Here is a 17,814-nt window from a genome sequence, read left to right on the forward strand (position 1 = left end):
CGCGTTTTTTTTCTTTTCTTAATATGCTACGCGGGTTGCGAGAACATAAAAGTCGTCTGCTGAAACAATAAACAGTGTTGTAGTATTTTCTATTGATATTTGATAACCGATAGGGTAAAGTACCTAATTCGGGACAGGCCCGAAAATTTCTTATTTGGGACGAAATAACATTTTTCAGTTTAATAGAAAAACTAACCCGATTTTTGAAAGGGAAAGTTGTTGAAATTGAAGAAAATGAACGGATCTATGTTTATATACAACTATGTCAATGTAGCTGTACAAATTGTAAAGATATGACCAAAAATATATTATGAAAAAGGACTTAGAAAAAAGCTAGATTTGGGACGTTTGAAATCCATCCATATTAAGGTATTTAGGGTTTATTTTGAGCTGAATTTAGTCTTAAATTGAAGAGCTCGACAGAATCTCTAGATTCCATTAATAGAAATGCAAGAAAAAATAAGAAATTTCCATAAAATCGATCGTAAAGCTTGCTGGTGATAAAACCCATAACACAAAATCGGGACACCCAAGTACACAAAATCGGGACAGTATAATGTACGCAAGATGGCACTAGTTGAAGTGTCAATATCTTGGATTTACTAACTTCTTCTAAGTTACGTGCAGTTTGACGACACTTATTTTGAGGTGGAATGTTGATCATGCTGAAAGTTTTTTTCATTACGTCTTTATTGATGATTTTGTAAAAGAGTCTTGCATTCCCTTATTGTTAGTTCCAATTTATTTTGTTATGACACACTCACAGATAAAGTTCAAGTGGCACAGTGGGTTAAGTGACTAACAACTAACTGTGTAACTTTTAGTCGTTGGTTCAAATCCAAAAATTATAAAAATTATTTCAAAAATCGCCTTAGGGCTGTCCCGAATTTATAACACGGTGAAGATACCCGTAAAATTAATTTTGTGGTCACATCTCTTTGATCTGCATCATACGTTAAAGAGATCGAAATTGTAAGACATATTACGATGGTAAACTTGGTATAGACTCCGCCTGGGAGCTCGCATATTTTTATTGGTCCTTGGTTCAAATCCCAGGAAAGCCATTTTTGAAATTATTTCGAAAAACGCCTCAGGACTGTCCCGAATTTATAGCACAGTAAGGATACCCGTAAAATAAATTTGACGGTCATTTCCCTTTGGTTTTCATCATCTGTTGAAGAGTTCATCACATATTGTCGTATTCCGATGGCACAGTGGGTTCAGTCGTTGAATGGGAACCACGTTATACTTTTGATTATTGGTTCAAATCCCAGGAAAGGTATTTTTAAAATTATTTCGAAAAACGCCTTAGGGCTGTCCCGAATTTATAGCACAGTAAGGATACCCGTAAAATTAATTCGACGGCAACTTCTCATTGGTTTTTATCTTACATAAAAGAGTTCGAAAAATATCGATAAGTTGTATTGGCACAATGGTTTAGTGGCTGGTTCTAACGCAAGCTTTAGTAATCGATTATGGGTTCGAATCCTGTTACCAGCATTTTTTGAATTATTTCGGATATCGCCCAAGGGGTGTCCCGAATTTATAACACAGGGGTTAGCTAGAAGCCATAGCCATAGCCAGTAGTGTACCCGTATGTAAAAATAATTCGACAGGCAACATAATCTCCCCGATGTAGAAGACTTTCGTTGTTCTCATGGCTCAACGGGTTAATTGCTGACATAGATGACATTTTCATTGAATGTCGTTTTCAGCCCCGTGTTCAAATTCAGAAGATAATTTCGATAGACTTCAGATTGAAATATTTTTTAAAAACAACCAAAGTAAGATTCGAACACAGAACCAAACCAAAAATTTCGTAAGAGACAGGCACTAAACCACTGTGTCAATACAACATATCGATATTGTTCGAACTCTTTTATGTAAGATAAAAACCAATGAGAAGTTGCCGTCGAATTAATTTTACGGGTATCCTTACTGTGCTATAAATTCGGGACAGCCCTAAGGCGTTTTTCGAAATAATTTTAAAAATACCTTTCCTGGGATTTGAACCAATAATCAAAAGTATAACGTGGTTCCCATTCAACGACTGAACCCACTGTGCCATCGGAATACGACAATATGTGATGAACTCTTCAACAGATGATGAAAACCAAAGGGAAATGACCGTCAAATTTATTTTACGGGTATCCTTACTGTGCTATAAATTCGGGACAGCCCTGAGGCGATATTCGAAATATTTTAAAAAATGCCTTTCCTGGGATTTGAAACATGAACAAAAAACGGTAACGGTTTCGTTATCCGTCACTCAATCCAACGTGCTATGAAACACTGTCGAAAATGATCGCTTGTGTAATACCGTTGACAATAGTCGTGCAATTCGGAATAAGAGGGATGCTGACAGTCAAATATGTTGATTAACGTTTATTCATATAAAGACACTTTTAGATGTGAAGGGAGTCGAACCCTAACCTGTTGTACGTGAGATTGATAGGTCAACATGCTATCCGTAAGACCAATCGTGTGTTTTGATTTCTGTTTTCATTACTGTAAAAAAAGTGGTTGTTGCTACACAACCAACGGTAGATGGCGCTGGCGACTGTCCCGCATTTGGTTTCTTTGTCCCATACTTTTTATCGGTGTCCCGACTTAGGAAGGTGTTCGGCCTATACTAAAGCATGCGAAACGGCAATAGCCAAAAAGTGTCCCGAATTAGGAACAATACCCTATACGTATTTATATTAAATTATAGCTTATTAACCGCTTGATCAGCCTTAAATTTATTTTAACTTCTCCCGAAACAAATAATTAAAAATAATTAATTCCAATATTGAAAATCTTGACAGCTTGTCGGTTTAGGGAACGCCATCTGCACACCGAAGCCGCAATCGGCAATCGCCGCACATCAGGCACCGGCACCTAGTAGAGGAATTTCGTAATTTTGAAGATGCTTTTTGATAAAGCGCGTGGTCGTGCAGTCGTGTGGTTTTATAGTGGTTAACGAGTAACCTGAGCCCCGTTTGAATCCGGGGAATTTTGATCTAGCGTAAAGTTGGACTGTTTTTCTATTCGCTTTTCTGTAGCACGATCTGCCCGTAAAAGAATTTATCGTGAGAAATCTGCCCAGTACCTTACTTGAAGATTTCGTCATCACGGCGAGACATCTGGTGGTGATGCTGGTTGTTGCGTCATCAAAGATTGCGTCATCACGGCGACGACATCTGGTGGTGATTTGTTTGGGCATGTTTGGGCATGTTCCATTTTGGGGGAGGAGCCTGTGTTGACACAGACACAGGCTCCTCCCCCAAAATGTCCGTGACAGACACAGGCTCCTCCCACAAAAGCTTGTTGTTTTATTATATATAGATTAAGTCATTTAAGTGTATAAAATTAGTTTATAATTAAGTGTATAAAATTAGTTTATAATTAAGTGTATAAAATTAGTTTATAATAATATTTAATTAGTATTTAATTATTATTTAATATTTAATTAGTTTATATAATCATCGAAAATCCGACTAACGTCGGATTATTCGGTGTTGGCGGGTGGCGGTGTTGGACTGTTGGTAATAAAAACGAACAAACTTGAGATTGCTTTGATGTCGTATGACAAGTCCGGTCCTGTAGTCCTTCTTGTAAATTCGCTGTTTCACGATGCGAGCGATTATTCATCGATTATTTATTATTTAACATTTTACTTTATTAGTCAAGTTGGGAATTTAAAAAATTCAATTTTGTTATAAGGTGCGCTTAATCCAATAATCCGCTACTCCGCTAGAGGCAGCGAACTGAGAAAACAGCGCCAACGGAATAGAACGAAATTACAAATAATCCATTCCTTTCGCCTTTCGGCTTCCTGAAATAGAGGTAGAGTAGGCTATGGCCGTTATGACGGGATTGCGGCTATGCTATTGTCTGTGGAATTGTGGAAATCTTTCTTCTTTCTTCACCACGTTTCGTGACCACACATTCGCCTCCACGTTCGCTGGCCGTTGGTCCGAAAGTGATTCAAAAGACGATCATTTTTTTCCCCCTTTCAATTTTATTTCATTTGATCGGTGTCGATTTTAATTACGAATTTCAAAATGAATTCCAATAAGCCAGTACCTGAACCTGAAATCATCCCTGATTTTTTTCATGATCCTAAGAGTAAAAAACGTTACGAGAGAGGCCGATTACTTGGAAAGGTAAGAGAAAAGTTTAAGCAATGTAACTTAGCAATTGAAATAATAAATGGCTTTCAACTTGATTGAATAACTAGAGTGGGTTTGCCAAATGCTTCGAGCTCATAGACAGCGCTACCAAAAAAATCTATGCTGGCAAAATAGTTAACAAGAAGCAGCAGCTTCCGCCAAAGCATAAATTGATGGATATGACATCCCACGAAATACTTATTCACCTCCCTCTGGACCACAAACATGTGGTTGAATGTCACAATTATTTTGAAGACGGTAATTATTACGCCATTGTTTTGGAGCTTTGCAAAGGAGGGGTAAGTGCCCTACCATTTCATTTGTTTTTCGAATTAGTTTTTTCAATGTTGTGTTACTTTTTTAGACTCTCGGTGAGTTGATAAAAACAAGACAGTACATCACAGAAGATGAAGCTCACTACTTCATGAACCAACTTCTTCGTGGTGTGAGATATCTCCAGAAAAACAACATAGTACACGGAGACTTGACACCAAACAATCTCTTTCTAACCAAAGAACTGGTACTGAAGATAGGAGACTTTGGCCTTGCAACAGAGATAGATATTGATGGCAAAAGGAAAAAGTAAGATATTGTTGTGCTCACTGTTTGTAAGCTTTGCTAAATGTTTTAATCTACTTTACTGTTGATAGTACTCTGTGTGTGTGAAGTTTAAATAAACCAATACAATATGTGTGCAGTTAACTGAGGGCATTTATTTAAACTTATTCCACGTATGTCATACAATATCTGTCAGGTAGTACTTACAGTCCGTTCGGGAGAGAGATCACAGTAAGAAGTGAAGTTAAAAGCACTTTGACATAAGTCACAAAGAATAGGAGAGTAGAGGGGGTTGATACTAAACAGTCAAGAGAGGAAGTTTCCTTCTTGACTGATAGATGGCGTAGTTTGCTATTCTTACACTTTCCCTCAAACACGACATACATATGAAACAGGAAGTAGTATAAACGGGATAACGGATTTGAAGAGAGGAAAAAAAAACTTTCCCTCAAACATGACATCAGCATGGAGAGGATATGTGAAGAGAAAATGAGACAACCGATTATGACATGATAAACGAGTTTGCCATTATACACTTTCCCTCAAACACGGTATCAAAATTAGACAAGGAGAAAGGACTCAGAGACGAGAAAAAAATTGTACAGCCAGATAGTGAGAAAAAAAACGTTTTTACTTTTTACCTACACCAATCTTTTCTCTGTTTTTCTCAAACGGGGTCCTTGGGAGGGGCTTGGTAAAGATATCGGCCAATTGCTTCTCAGATTTCACAAACAATACCTCGATGAGTCCGTCTTCGTCCATTTTTCGAACAAAATGATAACGGTTGTCGACATGTTTTGTCCGTGGATGGAATTCCGGGTTGCGAACTAGTCGTACAGCACCTTGATTGTCGCAGAAGAGCGGGACTTTGTACTTAGTTCCAGTAAAGTCGTTGTGTAGGGTTCTCAGCCACACAGCTGTTTTTGTCGCTTCACTGGCCGACACGTATTCCGCCTCGGTGGTGGACAGCGCAACACATTTCTGTTTCTTACTGCTCCAGGCGACTGGCCCTCCATGAAAGAAGAAGATATTTCCAGAGGTGGATGTCCGGTCGTTGATATCGCCAGCAAAATCCGCGTCGCAGTATCCCATAATGACGTTCTCTTCATCGCCGCCAAGCCAAAGTCCATAGTCATGCGTGGCAATCAGGTATGCAAAGATTTGTTCTACGGCTTCCCAGTGTGACAAGTCCGGATTTTGGCAATGTTTCGCTGCTTGTCCAACAGCATAAGAGACGTCTGGTCTGGTGGAGATTGCAAGATAGAGAAGGGCTCCTACCGCCTCTCGATACGGGAAGTTGAACGTGTCCGATGCAAGCATGCACCGTTTCAGCCTTTTGGATGGGTCAGCAGGGATGAATTTAGGAGACAAGTTTCCCATACCAAATCGGTCGATCAATTTCACAATCATGTGCTGCTGGCTTAGGTGGATTTTCTTGTTGATTAGGTCTCTCGTAATATCCGTGCCTAAAAAACGAGTGGGGGGGACATTTCGTCCTTCAAATTGCTCAAACACATGCTTGGCAAGTGCATCCAGGGCTTCCGTTGTAGTTGCTGCCATAAACAGATCATCGACATGGGCAATTACAATTAAAATGAAAGTTTGATCTCTGAGCACGTAGACACACTTATCTGCATTAGATTTTACCAAGTGCTTGCCTTTGTGAGAGAAGGTTCCAAGAACTCGGTCCAGCAGTTGATACCAAAGACGGGGCGCTTGTTTAAGACCGTAAATTGATTTTTGCAGCTCACATACCCATGATTCTTTCCCTTTTTTAAGGAAGCCCTGAGGTTGTTTCATGAAGATTTTCTTGTCCAGTTGTGAATATAGGAACGCCGTTTTGATGTCGATTTGTTTGGCATGCAGGCCACGGTACGCAACCTCAGCGAGTGTTGCTTTGACAGCTTCTTGATGAGCGACAGGAGAGAACACTTCGTCGTAGTCACGGCCAAATTTTTGACGGCAACCAAGGGCTACAAGACGTCCTTTGTATCTCTCCGGCACTCCTTCGTAACCTGGTTTAATTTTTCCAATCCCTTTGCAGTTGATAGCGGTGTATCCGGGAGGCAGTTTTTCGACTAGCTTCCAGGTGTTGTTCTCCTCCAGAGAGTCAAATTCTTCTTTGAATGCCGCCATCCACTTTTCAGAACAATCGGAGGCTACTGCTTGATCATAACTCTGAGGCTCAAATGGCTCGGCAACGAGGGCTAATTCGTTTGTACGAAACTCATCGAGAAGCACCATATCCGCCTTGTCTGTCAGACTTCTTTTGTACTCATTGTACCTCGCACTATATTGAGGTGCTCTGCTTGATCGACCATCGCGCCATCTGCCAAGTGTCAGTGGCTCCTCCCCAGGTAGACTTTGGATTTGCCGGGCAGGATTCATGGCAGGTGGTGCAGGAGTATTTCCAGGTGACACTGGCGCTTGATCATCGACTTCTATTGGTTCAGCTTCAGGATTCACGTCAGCTTCTTGAAAAACACCAGATGGGCTATGATCCAGTACCCAGTCGTCAATCAATCCATTTTCAGATAATTCTTCGACCGTTACGAACGATATTTGGTCATCAGTGTCGTCGCTACCATCCTGGTCTTCGTTCGGCTCAATGACATCGATTTCACGGTTGATCGTGATTGGTACCATGGCAGGAGCATTGACTTGGTTTGGTAGGGGATTTTCGATCTCGTCATCCTGTATTACACCCGACGAGAGAGACGGAGGAGAAAAAAAATTTTTTTTTTTAAGAAACAAATTTAAAAAAATTGAATGGATATCAGCTGGTTACCAGTCCGAGTATTGTGGATACAATGTGAAACGGTTCAAAATTTTGTGGAGACATGTTGGTTTGGTTTGTTTTTGACTCTGGAACATCGGTGATGAGAAGCGTTTCGTCGAAACGGACACTGGGACTTGTGGTATACTTCCGTGTTGTCGGGTTCCATACAGTCCATCCTTTTTGACCATCACCATAGCCTACAAACCAGCATGGCTTCGATTTTGGGTCCAGACTTTTTCTGAGTTGATCAGGTGTGTGGGGATAGGCTCGGCAGCCGATCACTCGCAGATTACTCAGATCCGGTTTGGTGCCGAAGAAAAGTTCGTATGGCGTTTTTGTGGAGGTGGAAGAGATAACACGGTTGAGAACGTACACCACGCCGATCAAAAAATCTCCCCACAGCTCCAGCACAGACCTGGGAGCTTGTTCAAACATGTTGGTGATTTTGTTTGAGCGTGTATAGATTATGCTCCGGACTGCCTCCATCCCGGTCCTGTTCATCCTTTCCGCCACACCATTCTGTTGTGGGGTGTATCTGCATGATGTTTGATGGACGATGCCGAGTTCTTCCAGTCTAGTCTTCAAATGATTGCTGCCGAGTTCGGTGCCTTGATCGCTTCTCACAATTTTCACTTTGTTGCCGGTCGAGGTTTCAACGAAGGCAATGAAGTTAAGAAGATGGCCAGCAGCTTCAGATTTTCTTTTCATCAATTTGACTGACGTCCATCCAGAGTAGTCGTCTTTGAAGATTGTGTAGCATATTTCACGTCTTGTGGTGGGGATAGGGACAAAGCCAACGTCCGTGTGAATGATACCACCAGCTTCTGTCGCTCTGGTTCTACCAGGTGGAAATGGAGACCGCATCATCTTCCCAAGTGCGCATCCTTCACATACACAGTCGGTTTTGCATTTCCTAGTTGAGACATCAAATCCTTTGACGGCTCCAATTCGGTTTTGTCTTATGATGGTTTGGTCGTTGAGGTGGACGAGACGGAGATGTGCAAGACGAAGAGAAATTTCACCATGGGCAGCAGCATTGGCAGTTTCTTCTTTGTGATCGATGAGCTTTGGGACAATTTTCAGATGGTAAAGTGAATTTCCCAGCTTCTGACCGACCATTAATCCGGCACCGTCTTTTGTAAATTCCACTTCGTCACCGCTGAAGTTAACATTGATACCTAAGTCGGCCGCACGACCGATCGAGTAAAGGTTTACACCCAATTCAGGGACGTAGAGAACTTCTTTTAATTCGCCCTCCAGGACTTTTCCATTGACGTAGGAGTGAATCGGGACAGTCCCAATGCCGGCTGCATGAAGAATTGTGTTGCCAACACCATTCACGGTCCACGAGCCCGAAGGTATCTCACGAAGATTTTCAAAATAGGACCGGTTGCTCATCATGTGGTGAGTGGCGCCAGAGTCAGCGTAGATGTACTCGGGTCGCCGGACTAGATGACACAGTGATGTCAAACCGGCGAAGGTTTTCTTGTCCGGTTCGTGGTCAAAGTCGCGATTCTTGTTGTGAGTGGTACCGCGAGCCTCCTTCTGGTCAGCCTGTTTCTTGTCTGGACAGTTGTAGTTTCTGTGACCAGGCTTGCCACATGACCAGCAGCCCCCACGATTGGGCAGACCCGAGTTGCCAGCTCTGTTCCCGTCGCGATAGTCTTTGCCGTTGTTGCCACTACCTCTGCCGCCGCCACGATAGTTGGGATTGAAGTTCGATGCTCTGCCTCGATAGTTAGAATTTCGATATTCATTCCGTACATTTTGATCTGGCAATTTGAACAAACAGATTGCTTATAAGGCTTTAGTGTCCACAGAATATTTTATAATCAGGCTTTGTTACCTCTGCTGTTGTTGTTCGACCGCGTTGCCAATGCATTTTCAGCCGCGGACTTCAGTCTAAGTGGGTGTGTGGCAAAGAAAGCCACATCTTGGGGACTTATAGTCCCGTTACTTCTGTCATTCAGCTTTCTTTCCTCTTCCGATAGTTTGGCTGTTAGATTAGCCAGGGTCTGATCAGCCGCTGGTAGACCACCCCACACTGTCTCGAACACAGCATAGCTTGGGGGTAGAGTTTGGATGATTTTGGACAGGATCATATCAACAGTCTGTGGTTGTCCCACACCTCTAAGCTCCTCTGCCATCTGTCTGAAGACATTGACATGGGTAGTGACCTTGTGGTCTTTGGGGAGAAAAGAGTTTTATTTTTTTTGAATTAACAGCCACCATTTTGAAATGTTTCACCTGGATTCATCCTGTAGCTGTGGAATTTGCCGAGAAGTGATCGGACATTGGATGCTGCAACATCAGCAAACTCAGCCAGTAGCCTTTGCCACATTTCTTGGGCAGTAACAGATCCTTCGATAGAGCTCTGGTAGGTCGGCTCGATGTTGTAGTAGATCAATTGTTGGGCTTGCAGATCTTTGGTCACCCACGCTTCAATCACAGCTTGATTAGTGACAGGAGCTACTCCCTCCACCGTTGGACCCAGCACCTGTAGACGGGATAGATGTCAGATTAATTTTCTTTTCTCACTTTTCTGAACAAAACAAAAAATAGATTTAGAGAAAGATGCTGACTTCTGCTTTTGTTTTAATCTCAAGTCACAAACAAAAAATTTTCTGTGCACAGTTGGATCAACACGTGCTTTGCGATTAGTTTTTCTCATTCACATACGTGACCTGAGTCTTGCATTCTGACTGCACGATGAATTAACATGTGCCTTACAATCAGTTTTGCTCATTCACATAAGTGACCTGAGACTTGCATTCTGACTGCACGATGAATTAACATGTGCCTTACAATCAGTTTTGCTCATTCACATAAGTGACCTGAGACTTGCATTCTGACTGCACGATGAATTAACATGTGCCTTACAATCAGTTTTGCTCATTCACATAAGTGACCTGAGACTTGTGTTCTGACTGCACGATGAATTAACATGTGCCTTACAATCAGTTTTTGAATTCAGAGCTGCACAGACTTAGTTGGACTGGCCACATGAGCATGGTTCGACTGGCCACACTAGAGACACAAAGTTTTAATATTTAACACGAGAGAACTTTTGGTTACCTGAGGAGGCCTGGGTTCAGTGCCTAGGACAATGTTCTCTAGTCTCAGCACCTTAAGCTTGAGCATGATGGCATAGCGGAATTGTGGAAAGTTAATTCCGTTGAAACGAGCAAACTCTCGTCTTTCGGTAGTGGATTCGTTAGACATACTTTAAGTTACGTAACCCTGGGCCCATAACCTGTGAAGTTTAAATAAACCAATACAATATGTGTGCAGTTAACTGAGGGCATTTATTTAAACTTATTCCACGTATGTCATACAATATCTGTCAGGTAGTACTTACAGTCCGTTCGGGAGAGAGATCACAGTAAGAAGTGAAGTTAAAAGCACTTTGACATAAGTCACAAAGAATAGGAGAGTAGAGGGGGTTGATGCTAAACAGTCAAGAGAGGAAGTTTCCTTCTTGACTGATAGATGGCGTAGTTTGCTATTCTTACAGTGTGGCACTCCCAACTACATGGCACCCGAAATTTTGTGGGGAGAAGAACACGGTTATGAAGTGGATATTTGGTCTATGGGCTGCATTTTGTAAGTTTCATGTTAAACAAATGGTGTTGGAATGTTTATTTACTTTCTTTGCAATCCCTAGATACACTCTATTGGTTGGGCATCCTCCCTTTGAAACACAGTCAGTCAAAAATACCTATAGCAAAATCAAAACGAATGAGTTTTATGTTCCGTCTCGTATTGGTCCTCTGGCTGGTGCTCTTATCATCAAAATGCTTCAAGCAGTTCCTAGCAGCCGGTAAGTTGAATTTCTACTTGCACTTTTTCGTGGTCTTGTTTATTAAATTCGGGATTTTCTTTCTAAATAGACCCAACGTGCATCAATGTTTGAAAGACGATTTTATGAAGGGTGGCAGGCCTTTGGCCTTGTGCTTGACTGAGCCACCCAATTCTCGTCTCAACAAGGGTGTTATTGCCGTCCGTCGACCTCTCGGCGAAATTAACCGGGATTTCGCTCCCATTTCCAATGAAGTACAAGGTATAATGAATCGACCATTTTTTTCCGTTGCAATTGCTTGCTACATTTCTCCTTTCATGTTATGCAGGCATCAAGGCCGAACCAGGTAGCCCACCAGCCACTGCCGACACACCATTTCCGGCCGTTCCATGTGTTATTGCAGGCATCAAGGCCGAACCAGGTAGCCCACCAGCCACTGCCGAAGCACCACTTCCGGCCGTTCCATCAGGCCCATCGCCTCAGCAACTGCTCCGTGACTTGGACCAACAACTTTTCGAACTTTACACCTCGAAACCACACAAGAAAGTTCCAATCCTCATGGGTACGATTTTTTTCTAATTCCCATGAAGTAATCGACACATTTAATAGCAACTTTGTTTCATCTTTAGATGAGGCCGAAGATCTCGCTGCCATTCCGATGGTGTGGGTTTCCAAATGGGTCAACTATTCTGACAAGTACGGCTTTTTTGGTTATCAGTTGAGTGACGACACGATCGGTGTCATTTTCAACGATCTCACCAAGCTGTTATTGCACGTCGATGGAAAGTAAGTTGGAGTGATTTTTCTTTTTGAATTTAAAATGTCTCAAATTAACGCATCTTTTTTTTTCTCTAGAGCCATTCAGTACGTCGAACGAGATGGTATTTAAAAGTACCACACACTGGACTGCTACCCTCCTAAGTTGGAGAAAAAGATGAAGCTGTTGGCTTACTTTCGGTCGTACATGCAAGAGAATTTGATCAAAGCTGGTGGCTCCGTCCTTCCGAGAGAAGGTGACGAACTTATCCGCCTACCATTCCTTCGGCAGTGGTTCCGTACCTCGCGGGCCGTCGTAATGCATCTGACCAACGGCACGTTACAGGTAAAACATTTTCGGTGGATTAAATTTTATTTTTCTTCAACTTACCGATTTCTATTACTATTCTACAGGTCAATTATTTCCGAGATCACGTCAAAATTATTCTGTGTCCTTTGATGGGAGCCGTCTCAGTTATTGATGAAGACAAAAATTTCCGAACATTCCGGCTCACATCTCTAGCCCAATACGGTTGTTCAAATGATTTACTACAGCGGTTGGAGTATGTGCGCGAACAAATTTCGTTTCTTTTAGCGCCCAAGTCGCAGACTCATGGAGTCCGCGCCAAGTGATTTTTTCTTTTTACATACATATTTCTTTTTAATGTGAATATTCGTCCAAATGCCCTCCCAGCTCTTAATGTTTTATTCTTCATATTTTTATAATTTTTTTTAAAATGTGAAACTGCCTCGAGTTTTTTTTTTAAGTGAAATTGAACATCTATCACTAGTCTTACACTTCAAATACTTTCTCTTTAACGGTTTTTCGTGATCTAAATGGTAGATAACCCCAATTATTCTGTTACCAAAATTAAAATAATACACGTAATTTTTTAATTATCGATCATTCATTCCAATCGTGCATCGCGTAATAACAAATATCAATACAGCAGACGATTCGAGTAGAAATGTAACCATGTGAAAAGGAATGGCCGAATGGGTTTATTTAAAAATAGAAAATTCCACTTTGAGAAAGAAGAAAGAAAGAGTTGGTCATAAATCATTTGCGTGTGTGTCTGTTCAATTGTGCATATTACGATTTTTGTTTCTTTGTTTTCTGTGCAGTAGTTAAGATGTAATTATAACATTTTGTGATAAGTGATTTCATCATGCTGTTGTTATTGGATTTATATCTCTCATGTGGGGAATCTCGACTTCATCTTCTGTGACACTTTGGTAAGCAACATGTCCATTTGTATTTCTTGAATATAAAAGTAGCCTTAGTGAAGTTCTGTCAGGTTTGCCTAATAAACATTTTGTCTTACGATAGGTATTGCAGCGAAAGGAACAGTCCTATCATATCCCAAGTTGAAATAAAGTTAAACAGATGTATAGACAGGCTGGCAATCATAGCAAATTAGTTTTTGAGTAATTTATTGTTTTAAAAAATTTAGTCCAAGATCAATTGCAGTGGATAAAGTTTATCGCAACTGCACAAATATGTGTAAATATGAGCTGTACATGTTTCATAGAATGTAAGTTTGACGTAATTTCATCTTCAAGTCTTCATTGTTTCCCTAAAGTTTTCTTGGAATGTGGCAAGAACAGGCTGATGGCAGCTTGTAGATGTCAATGAAGATTCCCTTTTGGGGATCGCAGGGATCGAAGGAAAGCATCCGCTGGTAAACATATTTTTGCAGACATTTGCTGCCAAAACAAGGGGCCAGGGTACGGCAAGCTACGCCGGGGAACAAACATTTTTCGACGCGATGGGTTTGGGTGTATCCGGGCCAGGCGATGTCCTGGACGATGACCCGCCATTCTCCGTCGACATTCACCGCGCGGAGTGGGCGAGCATAAACGACGTCGCTAGGGCAGATGTATCCTTCACCACCAACCCAGTTGCCTTTGTCAAAGGTCTTGCCGTGGTATTCGGAATAGTCGAAATGTTTCTCCGACAAGGAGGTCAATCCATCGACCAAATTGTCTGCCGACTGGTCAGTAATTTCTGCATATTTCTTCAGCACCAACGGGTCGTAATCGATGGCGTACTGGACAACAAACACAATGTTGATGTTAATTTCTTGGGATTAACTTTTTTTTTATTTACGAAATGTGTTGCCTACCTTAACTTCTTTTCCCGGATATTCAGGGTCTTTGACACAAAATGTGAGGGTTCCGTTTTTCGAGCAGGTTGGTGCCTTTCGTGGATGGCAATAATCATTTTCGCCTGTGTACTTTTTGACATAATCCGCTGGGTACGACGACTTTGGATAGTTTGTGGGATCGAAAGCAGCTTCGGCTTCCGGTTCCGGTTCGGCAAAAACACCCATCATCACGGAAGCCAGGCATAACTAAGTAGTCAGGAATAGTTTCAATATTTAATTAGTTTTATCTTTTTAAAATTCCTCTTTTGAATACTTACTAGAGCAATTTTCATTTTCAGATATTGAAGAATTTTTCTAACTCACGAACTGGACTTGATGATTGTCGGCTCTCGACTGATATCAAATTTCTATGAGGGAAAGGATTTTATACGTTTTCATCTCTTCAGTATCAGTAACCAATAATACAAGATATCTCAACTTTGAGGTTTTCATGTTACGCAACAAACATTTCAGGTGCTGGTTGTTCTGTTCCAGCAGTCAGATGATATTCACTTTCATTGTGGTTAACTGTAGTCGGAGGAAACTGTGAATATTGATACTGGTTGCCTCCATTTCTTACTTCATTCATTTTCACTTTGGGCACCTACCGCGGCGCTGTATTGGATGAAGTTTTATTTTGGAAGAAACCGCCACAACCTCAACATCTCTCTTGATGAAACTATCAGTCGACTGGAAAGGAAAGTGATTCCGACAATTGCAGGTGTTACATTTGAAAGGTATATAAAGTGCAGGTGCAAATATTAATAACACAAACATTCTCGAACAGAAACCCTGTTGGTTAAGAAAAGTACTCTTCGATCAGCATAATTATGTCTATCAAATTGATGGTAAGTTGAAATAATTTTCATAATTGACTAGTTCGTGATAAAGATTTGCAAAACTGACAGTATTCATTCAATTATTTTATTTCGTTTCATCTTTTTTTAAATAGATTTTTGCTTCGCTGATGGTGATTGGCGTTTTCTCCGATCCTGAGCCCAGCAACTACAAAGCTCCTCCTGCCTACGGTGCCCAGCCAAAGTACCCTGAAATTCCGAACTGCGCCAAAAACACGACCAAGTCCTGGTGCCTGGAAGACTCTGAATATCCCCAACATGAAGTGCAACAAGCCCTGGACCAACACTACCAGGCCGTCGTGGCTTTCTACAAGGACAAACTAGCCAACACTGAGAACTCTGTCGACGGATTGGACAAGTTGAATGACGAGGTTTACCTTTGCCCGAGTTCCACCGATTACGTCCGTCCTTTCCGGGCCATCAACGTCGACGGCAAGTGGCGGACCATCGTCAACGGCGTCGAATCTTACGGCATCAAGTACACGCAAACTGCTCGAATCGAAGAATGCGACGTGGTCGTGGGCACCACCTGCCCCTTGGTCCCGTCCTGCTACGAGTCCAAATGCGTCCAGAAGAACATTTTCCATCGCTTCTTGGTCTACAACCCACAAGACTACACCTTCCCTTTTGCCATTGAAAAATTCAAATTGCCTGGATCGTGCGGATGCGTCGTTGGAGCTTTTCACCTTTAAATTATAAACACAACTAGAACTAATAAGCAACGGTAAATGTTTGAAAAGAGTGCAATCTTATATGAACTGCAAAAGAACCAGAAGTTTTTTTGTAGAATTAACTTAAAGATTATTTTGAATCAATGAATACTATTTTGCATTCATATACAAGGTGATGTTACCACTGATTGAAATGAAATTACATTGAATTACTTGGTGCAAAATCAATTTGCTGAGATTTCAGTTTTTCATATTCCTTTTATTATGTGTGCATATGTAGAATCCCAAGATCGGTAAGATTTAAAAAATACAAAAGCGTAACCATGATTTTAGACTTTTAGTAAATATGAGTGATTCATTTTACACATTATGTCCTGACTTCTTTCTGGTTTCTATCGGCCTCCTACTGTCCCCGTCCCTGCTTCGTGATTCGTGAATCGTGAGTCGTGACTCATGAGTTGTGCTTTAGTAGAGAGTGGCAACGCTGTTAATCAATGATTAGGAATTTTCAACCCAGTCTGCTGTTGCATGATAGACGAACGAAATAACGAATCACTTTTAGTTGAATTGAATTAACTTAAATGTCGGGTTTCGATTTTGAGGTATCTCCTTTTATTATGCATTCTAGAATTAGTACTAACAGTAAGGCTTGGTTATGGTTTACAGGGTGAAGGCGTATCAGGGTGGCCATATTGTGAGTGTTGCAAAGACAATGTAATTCAACTGACCTTGTTTTTAGTATTTGCACGTATTGAGTGAAAACTCAATTTTCTCTTCTGTGATTTGTAATCTAGACAAGTCTTGAGCTATCAGATGCTATTAAAGAAGTAAAAGCAGTAAAATGTGTCAAGAATTGCTATGTCAGTGGGTACGAAGCTGAAGGGATGTAGGACGTTCAGGCCCCGGCGTTCAGGCCCCGGCTTTCAGGCCCTGGGCCTGAACGTCCAGATTGGGCCTGAACGTCCAGAATAATAATAGTAATACAGCGAATGATGGGGGGGTGCCGGTGCCCTCTCTACGGCTGGGTGTACCGCTAGAGGCGCTGTGACATTTAATCGGGGATCTATTCTCTCTATCTAAGGTGCTATCAGCCAAATATTTAAATATTAGCCATAGATTTATATATTAAAAAACTGCTTGTTGATTTAAACTTTTAAAGTTCCCGCTTCAGTATTTACAGCAACTATACACAGTGGTGGTGGTAGCGTACTTGTTTTATGGGGGCAAATCGTACTTTTAAAATTTATATATGCTGGCATCCCGTTCCGGTTTGCGAGGTTCCCGTAGGAAATGTCAATTAAAACTTTTAAAAAGCAAAAGTAAAGTAAACATTAAATTCAAATGAATGACATGAATCTGATTCGGTATGGTGAATCAGGAGATCCCTTCGCGCTTCGTTAATCGTCGCACTCTCTTTTTAGCTTAAGTTACAGCAAAATTTATTGTTATCATAAGCAATATCAAATATGAAATAGTATACTAATTAAAATTAATACATGCTTATAGCAAGGCTTACTAGCGCCACTGTCCTGATAAATAAATATTTAAAATTTTGGACGTTCAGGCCCAACAGCTGGACGTTCAGGCCCACGTAAAAAGTGGGCCTGAAAGCCGGGGCCTGAACGCCGGGGCCTGAACGTCCATGACCCAAGCTGAAGCACCACAACAAAAAGAAAATTAAAAAGTAAATTGATATAATACAAAATTTCAGGTTTCCAAATTTGATGATATTTGTGCTCTTCACTTCTGGCTGAAATGTCTTCCCGAGTAAGCAATAAGGAAGTTCAGGAACTGTTCTGCCATAACAGAAACTGAAGTAAGTTTCTCCCTTGAATTAACTTAATTCTGTTTTGAGAATCACACTAACTATTTCTCAAGTTTCTATAAATGAATTCAAAATTATTGAAATTCAAATCAAAGCTACTATCCTCAGGGATGCTGCCAAGCAAGAAGGTCAACACAATTTGAAACCTGAGAAAGACAGCCTGTCTTACTCGTAGAAATTTGTCTCTGTGTTCTGAAGAAACTGCTCCTTCTCACCTCTCAAATGAAAGATATTTCATTTACATCAGCTCTGCAATTGGCAGACCAGT

At 41.2% G+C, this 17,814-nt stretch overlaps 4 protein-coding genes and 1 long non-coding RNA gene across 5 annotated transcripts in view; 3 read left to right on the forward strand and 2 right to left on the reverse strand.

The window, feature by feature from the left end:
* Positions 1–17,814, reverse strand: part of LOC124349621 (LIM homeobox transcription factor 1-alpha-like) — a 947,038-nt gene that overhangs the window by 269,669 nt on the left and 659,555 nt on the right. The gene's annotated exons all lie outside the window — the stretch shown is intronic.
* Positions 3,811–12,948, forward strand: LOC124349813 (serine/threonine-protein kinase PLK1-like). The gene is made up of 12 exons (XM_046800676.1): positions 3,811–4,148; positions 4,223–4,453; positions 4,519–4,597; positions 4,670–4,736; positions 5,597–5,603; positions 11,006–11,094; positions 11,156–11,311; positions 11,382–11,404; positions 11,748–11,852; positions 11,920–12,076; positions 12,146–12,392; positions 12,461–12,948. Exons 1-11 carry the CDS (start codon positions 4,047–4,049, stop codon positions 12,177–12,179), a joined length of 1,050 nt encoding a protein of 349 aa, XP_046656632.1. The 5' UTR covers positions 3,811–4,046; the 3' UTR covers positions 12,180–12,392; positions 12,461–12,948.
* Positions 13,464–14,574, reverse strand: LOC124349966 (neurotrophin 1-like). Its single transcript, XM_046800929.1, has 3 exons — positions 14,472–14,574; positions 14,173–14,400; positions 13,464–14,097 (listed from the first exon to the last, which is right to left on the reverse strand). The coding sequence occupies exons 1-3, from the start codon at positions 14,484–14,486 to the stop codon at positions 13,624–13,626; spliced, it is 717 nt and encodes a 238-aa protein (XP_046656885.1). The 5' UTR covers positions 14,487–14,574; the 3' UTR covers positions 13,464–13,623.
* LOC124350014 (protein spaetzle-like) lies at positions 14,493–16,048 on the forward strand. The gene is made up of 4 exons (XM_046800988.1): positions 14,493–14,605; positions 14,668–14,914; positions 14,981–15,041; positions 15,146–16,048. Exons 3-4 carry the CDS (start codon positions 15,024–15,026, stop codon positions 15,740–15,742), a joined length of 615 nt encoding a protein of 204 aa, XP_046656944.1. The 5' UTR covers positions 14,493–14,605; positions 14,668–14,914; positions 14,981–15,023; the 3' UTR covers positions 15,743–16,048.
* LOC124350344 lies at positions 16,079–17,691 on the forward strand. The gene is made up of 5 exons (XR_006920806.1): positions 16,079–16,323; positions 16,388–16,435; positions 16,516–16,589; positions 17,433–17,537; positions 17,600–17,691. It is a non-coding gene; the product is annotated as an uncharacterized LOC124350344 (long non-coding RNA).

The sequence above is a fragment of the Daphnia pulicaria genome, chromosome 7 (genome assembly GCF_021234035.1).
Source record: "Daphnia pulicaria isolate SC F1-1A chromosome 7, SC_F0-13Bv2, whole genome shotgun sequence".
Taxonomy (NCBI): domain Eukaryota; kingdom Metazoa; phylum Arthropoda; class Branchiopoda; order Diplostraca; family Daphniidae; genus Daphnia; species Daphnia pulicaria.

Bases quoted from the DNA above. Each gene is read 5' to 3' on its own strand.
- LOC124349813 (XM_046800676.1), top strand. From the start codon at position 4,047: ATGAATTCCAATAAGCCAGTACCTGAACCTGAAATCATCCCTGATTTT. The intron at 11,095-11,155 runs GTAAGTTTCATG...TGCAATCCCTAG, and splicing joins TGGTCTATGGGCTGCATTTT to ATACACTCTATTGGTTGGGC. The intron at 11,853-11,919 runs GTACGATTTTTT...TTTCATCTTTAG, and splicing joins GAAAGTTCCAATCCTCATGG to ATGAGGCCGAAGATCTCGCT.
- LOC124349966 (XM_046800929.1), bottom strand. The intron at 14,098-14,172 runs GTAGGCAACACA...TTTGTTGTCCAG, and splicing joins ATCCGGGAAAAGAAGTTAAG to TACGCCATCGATTACGACCC.